Source organism: Lathyrus oleraceus, chromosome 5, assembly GCF_024323335.1.
Source record: "Lathyrus oleraceus cultivar Zhongwan6 chromosome 5, CAAS_Psat_ZW6_1.0, whole genome shotgun sequence".
Classification (NCBI taxonomy): Eukaryota; Viridiplantae; Streptophyta; class Magnoliopsida; order Fabales; family Fabaceae; genus Lathyrus; species Lathyrus oleraceus.
Genome location: NC_066583.1, coordinates 273,827,269 through 273,836,458, shown reverse-complemented (window position 1 = coordinate 273,836,458; position 9,190 = coordinate 273,827,269). Strand labels below are relative to the sequence as shown.

General features: G+C 32.9%; 1 protein-coding gene across 2 annotated transcripts; it reads left to right on the top strand.

Moving 5' to 3' along the window:
- The first annotated feature begins 2,428 nt into the window (after positions 1–2,428).
- LOC127083827 (actin-related protein 5) lies at positions 2,429–8,431 on the top strand. Of its 2 annotated transcripts, XM_051024164.1 has the most exons (12): positions 2,429–2,712; positions 2,838–2,908; positions 3,089–3,213; positions 4,009–4,053; positions 4,300–4,402; positions 4,675–4,784; positions 5,938–6,047; positions 6,137–6,227; positions 6,306–6,740; positions 6,931–7,058; positions 7,354–7,696; positions 7,842–8,431. In XM_051024164.1, the coding sequence occupies exons 1-12, from the start codon at positions 2,612–2,614 to the stop codon at positions 8,343–8,345; spliced, it is 2,166 nt and encodes a 721-aa protein (XP_050880121.1). In that variant the 5' UTR covers positions 2,429–2,611; the 3' UTR covers positions 8,346–8,431. The 2 variants fall into 2 exon arrangements, with proteins under 2 accessions (XP_050880121.1, XP_050880122.1); XM_051024165.1 differs by lacking the exons at positions 2,429–2,712; positions 2,838–2,908 and having other exon boundaries at positions 3,123–3,213; positions 4,295–4,402.
- Positions 8,432–9,190: the final 759 nt, after the last annotated feature.

Here is a 9,190-nt window from a genome sequence, read left to right as displayed (position 1 = left end):
TTTTCTAGGGTTTTGCATGATTGAACCACTTCTGATGAATTTCAAACCCTAATCCCTTGAGACCTTGATTTCCAATGATGTCCCAAGTTGTATGAACTCTTGATTATTGGTCATGGTGCCCAAATTCTGCAAGAATGGCCATCATCCATTGCTTTGACTGACTGTTGCTGTCTTTGACCTAATTGCTGATAATTGCTTCAACTGCAAGCAACAAGGTTAGACTGACAATATTTTTGTACTTTTTGGATGATAAACATATGAAAAGCAATAATATACAAATGCAAAACATGCTTGGTGATCAAGAACCACACACACAAGGCAACCTACCCACTAGGAGGGAAGCAAAGGCATGCAATGATCCTTGAGGCTATGATATGAGATGATACGGGCCATGAGGGATCTTAGGGCCAAAATTGGGGTCTTACATCCTTAGGTTTTGCATACCCTGTAAGGAATTTGTTATATGGATTGTTGATCCAGAATCAAACCACCAGACATTAATATTAACATCGGTCATATTAGATTCATAACAAACAAATGAGAATAAATTACCTTTCTTCTCAAGCCATTCTTTGAATACAGGACATTCCTTCTTCATGTGTCCTCCCTTTTTACAGAAGTAACACTTTGCTTCTTTCTTAATATCACCTTGCGGTGGTATTTTGAATTTCCCTTTCTGATTGGCTTGTGACTTGTCAGTTTTGAAAGCTTTGTTCTTCCCGCGAGTGCTTTGGGGACCAAAGATTATTTATAGGCTTGATTCTACCATCAAGAATTTAAAGCCATTAAAACTCATTACCACCTAATTAAACCATCCAATTAAATGGTTATATCAATTTACATTAAAACCAAAATAAATCATACCCTTTTCAGAACTAAAATCCCAAAACTATGGACCACATTAAAATTGATTTTTTATTATTAATAATTATTATAATAAAAATAAGAACCTGTTACATAAACTTTGAAATTTGAAGCAAAATATGTAAGTTGAATATTAAAAACCTAATTTATAAATTAGGAAATACATATAAACAATGTAAGTCTCACATGCTTTATTTTTTTTATAATATTTAATAATTTATATTAAAATATTCAACAATTTCAATCAAATCTCTTATTAATACTTCTAGTTTATTTTGGAAATATGAAAAAAAATTTGAAGCTACATATATTAATATACAAATGTTTTTTTAAAGATCAACAAACAAATAGACCTATTTAATTTATTGATCATTTTTCTTAAAATATATAAAAAATGTTAGGGGTGCTTATAATAAGTGAATACCGTTTAAAAAAAAAATACAAATTTGTCATTCTTTCTAAATATAATCTCATTTTATGAAATGAGAAAAATGAAACTACGGATTTAAAAATTAAAAAATACAAATTTATCGATCATTTTTTCAAGTATTTAAAAAATATTATGGAAAATTATAATAAAATAGTTGGTAGATATTTTAAAATTGTATTCTCTATTATAAAATAATTGTCTTATTTGTAGAAAAAAACTAAAAAAAAATTGTTAATTTTTCTCTAAATATGTTTTTAATAATATAGAATATGATTTTGTTTAAATAAAGAAGATTTTTTTTTCACAATTATTATATTTTCTAAGTTTATGAAAGTTTCATAAAATTTTTAGTAGTGGTCAAAATAAGTGTTACTATATATTTTTTCTAGTCCATCTTTTTTATATTTATTATTTGATATTATTTTTTAAAAAGATAATATATGACGTGCAATTACAAATACTATAATAAATATATTGTTGATTTAAGTGTTTTTATATATGTAAAATATATATTGTTGAGCTAAATATTTTCATAAATGATGTTATTGTGATAAATTATTAATAATTAGTAATCTTGAGTGTGTTCTAAAATAACAAGAAAATATGCCGATGAATGTTAATTTTTGAATTCATAAATAAACACTTGTGAACTATTGCAGGAGGTTTCAATTCAGAAATAGACAATATTGGTAAAATATTATAGTAAATTTGAATTCAAAAATAGGCAACATTTAATAAAGTGTTGCATAATGAAAATATACAATTCTTAAAAAATGTTATTATGGGCGAAACATTATAACTTTTGATAAAAAAAAACGTAATTTTAGATAAAAAATACGTTAATTTTAGTAAAAAGTATGTAATTTTTGGTTGATCTTCTCATGTGCATATAAAACAATTACATTGTGTAAACACATATTTTGTTGATCTTCTTATCTTTCATATTTACTTATATTTCTTTTTTAAATAATTAACTCTTTTAGCTAATGAATTTTGTTTTTTTTTTAATTTAATTTTATGACATTTTAAAAATAAATATACATTTCATATTAGTATTCATCCGTAGGCTCGAGTTTGCTAGTAGTTCAATTAAATCTAATTAATTAACAAAAATCAATTAAAATTGTTTTTCCCTACAAACCATATAACTGTCAGCAAAAAGCAACACAACTTGACTCCAACGACCCGCCCAATCGGGTCGGGGCTCACCATGTTTGGTACTTAGTTTGTTTACCACCATCTGCAACTTCTCGATTCGCATGAAACAGATAACAAACTTTGCTCTTTCTTCTTCTTCTTCTTCTGCTTCACTCTACAATGCCTTTCATCTCTAAAATTGAGCGTCAATCAGATTACAATCGCTTCAGTTCCTCCACTCCCATCGTCATTGACAATGGTGCTTCCTACTTCCGTATCGGGTACTCTCTCCAACCCTAATTTCACTTCAAAAAGATGAAACCCTAATTGTTCTGTTTTTTCAAATAATTTCATGACGGGGTTGTGATTTTAACTTTCTACTTTGTTCCTTTTGGTGAATTTTTAGATGGGCAGGTGAGGCTGAACCCCGTGTTGTTTTCCGCAACATTGTTCAAAGGCCACGCCATAAAGCCACAGGTATCACATCTTCCATGCTTTTGGTTCTTCTTCATCTGAATTACTGTAGTCAAAGAATGTTGCTTTTATGATAGTTCTTGTTTGCATTGGTTTATATTAGCTTATATTCAACAACCATAATGACAAATGTTTGGATTTATTGAGTAATTGAAGGTTAATTTTTAACATTTTGTAACACAGGAGAAACTGTCACCATTGTTGGTGACCATGATCCGGCATTATTGAAATACTTTGACTGTACTCGCTCTGGACCACGCTCAGCATTTGACAGCGATGTTGTTTTCCAGTTTGAAATAATGGAATATGTAAGTTTTCCTGATACAACTATGTGAGCTCAGGAGGAAATGGTTTTTGAGTTTTTTTTTTTGATACTTTTGTGATTTGTTTATGATATAATTCCTCAATGTTCATATGGTAGTCTGATTTATTTTGATTCTGCTCTATGTGCTGTGTGCTTGTGAGGTTGCATTTACTATTCATGTAGTGGTATGTTTTGTTGGCTACGTGTCAGAATTGGAAGTTGTATTTGTGTGAAAAAGATGGCGGTGTTCCTGTTTTATTGCTATAAAGTAAGTTTGAGCTAATGAGATTCCTGTGCTGTTTAGTTGCTCGTTTAACCAAAAAGAACGTCAGAAGCAATATGAATTAATATCTAACTAGGGAAATAGGTTTTTGAGTTGAAGAGTTCAAACTTTGCGACAGATCCTGCACTTAGAATTTTCTTTAGAGTTAGACCACTGTATTTCTTCAAGGATTTACATATTCCTAGCACTATCATACAACAATGGTGCCTTGCATATGGCAGTGTTAAAGCTCCTTTTCATAGTATGAACAAATTAAAGGATGCATTTCTCTCCTCTTATGAAGCATATGATTGAATTGAAGTGAGACAATAAGGTTCGCTAGGACCCATTTTAAAGGTGACACAGGTGGAATATGTAACCGTAGGCTCATAAGTTCATAACAAATAGTTAGGGAGGTGTACCATATTACATTTTATGGGAATGTGGTCATTCAAGTACAGAAGCTTAAGGTGTATTCTTCATTAATTTTGAACATATATCAAGGAACACATTACTAACTTATTGTTTTATCTTTAGATTCTGGACTTTGCTTTTGATCGGATGGGTGCAACAGGATCAGAGGTATGGCCATGTGTAAAAACTTCACGGATCATTTTGTCTGTTACCTTTGCTACTGAGACATGTTAGTGATATTAAGCTCCAATGGTACTAAACCTGGTAGACTTAGTGATCCATGTCGTTTTGTTGCCTTGGACTTGGAGTTCCTTGGTTTTGTAAATACATGTTTTTCTTTTTTTTTCTTTCACTTCTAGCATTTAAATTATTTTGACTTACTCTTTTATATTTCTACATTTAATGCCAGAGCAGATTGATCATCCTATCCTGATCACAGAATGTGTATGCAACCCAGTTCAGTCTCGAAGTAAAATGGCAGAACTTCTTTTTGAGACTTATGGAGTTCCATCTATAGGTACTATTACTTTTTTAGCCCTACAATAGCAAAAACCTTAATCTCTTTGAAACAGAAGTGTTGCATTGCCTGTAGCCTTATGCCCAATCTTCACCACCGGGTCTATTAAAGGAAAAAGAAAACCTATGCAAAGCTCTAGGAGACCATGTTTGACATCTTCACATAGTTATTACTGGCTTGAACACATTGCATATCCATGTTCATATCTATTTAGTTAGCATTGTACATATTATTTTATGAACTAAGCTATCTGTGCTTTTCTGTCATGGAAGCTTTTGGTGTTGATGCATCATTCAGCTATAAATATAACCAACAACGAAGTGTTTGTGATAAAGATGGTCTTGCAATGTGTCCTGGATTCGCTACAACCCATGTGATTCCGGTATGCTTTATGCTAGTTGCTTTAGATAAGGATTTAATACGTGAAGAAAATAAGTTTTACGCATCTTATTAAAGATTTAATATGCCAAAGAAACCCTGTTTTATATATGGGCTCAAAAAATATTACTTGAACCCGGTCTTATACGGGTTGCGAGATACTCGGCCCTAAATGGGTCTTTTAAATCTATGAAGTATAAAATACAATATATAAAATATATTACTTCAATATAATACGTTTTTAAGTACTATATATTAGTATTTAAAAAAAATACTATAACGTGTTTTTAAATACTATACAAGTTTGAAATTGTTCAAAATTATACACAAATTATAACACAAACTAATAGAATACGAGAAAGTTGTGACGTGAAACATGAATTAAATGTTTATATTAATGTATAATATTTAACACAAAGATTGAATGTAATATAATAGTAGATAAAATTTAGTGTAGTGAGGCAAACTCAATGTGTTGTTTTGAGTGAAACAACATTAATATTAGTACTACTCCGGCGGATTTATAAGCAAAAATGACAAGTTTTACGCTTATTAAGAAATATACTTAAGTGCATTTAAGTTTCTTGATTTTATGTGAGAGAGACAACACAATTACTAGTATACCTTCAATTAAATTTTCCTCTAGTAACAATAAAGTAATTAATGCAATGATACTTTTGGAATAAAGACATTAAATGCATATAGATTTGTTGACATTTGTTTATATTTAAGGCCAAAAAAATCAGAAGACTTTTGCTTATAAATAAGGCCGGAGGGAGTATAATTTTTAGAATTTGTAGTTATGGGGACCCATACGGGCTATCTGTAGTCCATACAGGCTAGCTATAATGGGTACCGGATTTTTTAGGGCCGGGTTATAAAAAACCTTACAAAATCCGGACTCTAATTTTAAGGCCCAAGTTAAAAAAGTCCTCAGACAAACATTGTTAAAGAAACTGTGGGAAAATAAATAAGTAAAAGAAACTGTTATTTAAAAATGAATTTTTTTTGTTGAAATAAATAGGCTGAAAAGTGTTTATATGAGAATTCTGCTGCTTTGCAGAGTGGCTGGTAGGATTTAAATGTCCTACCAAGTGTGTAAAGTGTTTATACTTGTTTATAATTCTAATAATCTTTATTTATTTTTATATTCTCAGTTTGTTGATGGGGAGCCAATTTATAAAGGAAGTTGTCGTACTAATATTGGTGGATTCCATGTGACTGATTATTTAAAGCAACTTCTTTCACTTAAATATCCTTATCATTTGTGAGTATGAAACCATCCTGCTTCTGCTATTACCAAGCTAACTCCTAAATATGTATTATTTCTTATGTCTTATTAAATTCTCAATACAGGGCTAGATTTACATGGGAAAAGGTTGAAGACCTAAAGATGGAACATTGTTATGTTGCACAGGACTACGTGTCTGAAGCTCGATTGTTTCAGGTAAGAAATAGGTTCTTCTTCTTTGTCCTAGTTCCCCTGCTGTTTCTAAGGCTTGAACGTCATATGATGGTTTGACAGAAAGGAGCGAAGGAGGCTGATGAAAAAACCAAAATGTGGCAGCTCCCTTGGGTGCCACCACCAGTTGAGGAGCCTCCTTCGGAGGAAGAGATTGCAAGAAAGGCAGCAATAAGAGAGAAACAAGGTCAAAGGTTGCGGGAAATGGCTGAGGCGAAGAGGTCATCAAAAATAAATGAGCTGGAAAACGAATTACGTGGTTTGGAATTTCTTTTGAATCAACTTGGACATGTTCAAGAGAGTGATGTACCATCATTCTTAGCAGAGACTGGCTATGTTTCTAGGCAGGAAGTAGAATCTGCCCGTAATAAAAATATGCAATCCTTACGGAAAGCAAAAGGTGAAGAAAAGAGCGAACAAGCTGAAATTGAAAAAACTGACCCTAATGAGAAGTATACTCTTATAAACGTCCCTGATGACATGCTGACCACAGAGCAGGTCAGTTTTTTCTTTTCAATCATGTGTGTTGTGAGATTGAACTCCCTGTCTTCACACCCTTTAAACATGCTTGTAATTTTTTTGCTCAGAGCCACATTTGTTCACAATCTTAATATCCAAAATACTTTGAATTTTTTTCACCGTGCCTTGCAAGATTGACAATATTCATTGGGTTTTACTCTTTTGATAGCTTTTTGAAAAGAGGAAACAGTTGTCAATCAAATCTATGTCTGATGGGAGGCAGCGATTAAAACAGAAGCGCCAGGAAGAAGAGCAGGAAAGAGGAAGGAAACAACAGCTAGAAGAGGAGAGACGCCTGTATGTTCCATGCTTCAATTTATTCAAGCTTGATTAAAATTACTCTGCTGCATATCTATGTGAGCAAGAGATGATATTCAGTTTAGTAAAACGGGAAAATCTAAATGGAGACAGAGATCAATCACCTGTCTAGTTTAAGATTACTACGTCCCTTAACAAATTAGAGAAAAGTCTCTACCTTAATGATTAGGAAATCACAACTTTAATCTTGACAAAGCTTGAATACTTCTAAATAGTAGTGCTTTCTTATGCTTTAAAACGTTTTTGATTGGCTTTTCGGACCTTTTTAATGTAGGGCGAACCCAGAGCTTTACGTGGAACAATTGCGTGCCAGTTACAACGACCTTTCAGAGAAACTTAACCAACGTAAACGGCTCAAGACAAATGGAGGTTCCTCCACAAATGGAAATGGTTTGGCGGGTAGCGTTGGCCGTGGTGAGAGACTCAATGCTGCTCAAAGGGAGAGAATGCGCCTGCTGACTACTGCTGCCTTTGATCGTGGAAAAGGCGAGGATACATTTGGTGCCAAAGACGAAGATTGGCAACTTTACAAGTTGATGAGCAAAGATAATGATGACGACGATGAGGAACCAGATGAGGATAGCGTAGAGCTAGCTCGCATCACTTCGAGGCTTCAGGTTAGGTCTTGTCTTTTATAATGTGAACCCTAACCTAAAGTTATATTGTGTTGTCGCATCTGTTTTCGCATGGTTTTTGTAGATTCCTTGTATCAAAAGACTTTCAATGACTCAAAAATCATGCTGATATGTTTGGGTTTGGCAGGAGTTGGATCCAACATTTGTGCCCAAGGTAGAAACAGGTAGCTCCCAACCTGCCGAGGTGCCACGTGTCCGTCCGCTCACAAAAGAAGATTTTCAGATTGTTTTTGGGATCGAAAGGTTCAGGTGCCCTGAAATTTTGTTCAGTCCAAACTGGATTGGGGTTGATCAAGTTGGATTAGATGAGATGGCTGGGGTCTCAATGAGAAGGTTATCATGTAATGACGAAAGGCTTGAAGAGAGAATGACTAATTCCATACTTGTGACTGGTGGAAGTTCTCGATTCCCCGGTATCATTGAGCGTCTCGAAGCTGGAATTCGGATGATCAGACCCTGTGGTTCGCCTATAAAAATAATTAGAGCACTTGATCCAGTTATGGATGCATGGCGTGGTGCATCTGCTTATGCATCAACTCCAGGTTTCCACACACAAACATTCACTAGGATGGATTATTATGAAAAAGGTGAAGATTGGCTTCGTAATTATCAACTTAAATATTCATTGTGATTGAATTGATAACACAGTACAGTGTAATGTCTTGAACATCATTCCTCAATTTAGGGACAATATATATGATCCAGTGATTTAACTAACTGTCCATTTCTGTTACTGAAGCTAGGAGTATGCTACTGATATTTTCACATTTTAGTCTCACTAGTAGCATCAACTTGCTTTATTTAAATGAAGTAGTCCATATAGTTTTTCATTCTTTTCTCCTGCGAGGGTTGTGTTGAAATCTGTGATTTCTGCGTACAGGAATTTAAGTTGGCGACAGGTACTATCATGCGTTAGTACTAATAAGCCAACCTTGTCTCTTAAATGTCAAAAATGCAACGAACAGAGTTCATCATATTAAGAAAATTAACATAATCCTCAAGAAAGTGTTTATGCTATATGGCAAGCGAAAACTAATACGTAAAAGAGAAAGAAAACTTAATTTTTAGTAATTATCTATATGACGAAGATGGGAGGAGACATAAGATAATGAAAATATTAAGAGGTAATGAAGGGAGAGAGAAGTATTAAAAGAGATAGGGATGATTGAGAGAGATATGAAGAAGTGAGGCTGGGGAGTTACTTAATGGTGTTAATTAAAGTATTCACTTGTTTAATTTGATTTCTGAATGATAGCCAATTACTGAAAAATAACCATTGATTTGATCAATTTTGAGAAAAATTAAAAAAAACTACAATAATAAATTATCAATTATCAATATGTTTAAATATATATACAAATGCTTCATATATTTTCCATTCCGCATTTAACATCCTTTAGGTACCCTTCTTACATTGAGTTTATTTTATAGTGTCTAGTATTTATGGGTAATATAAATTATTTTCCCATGACTATG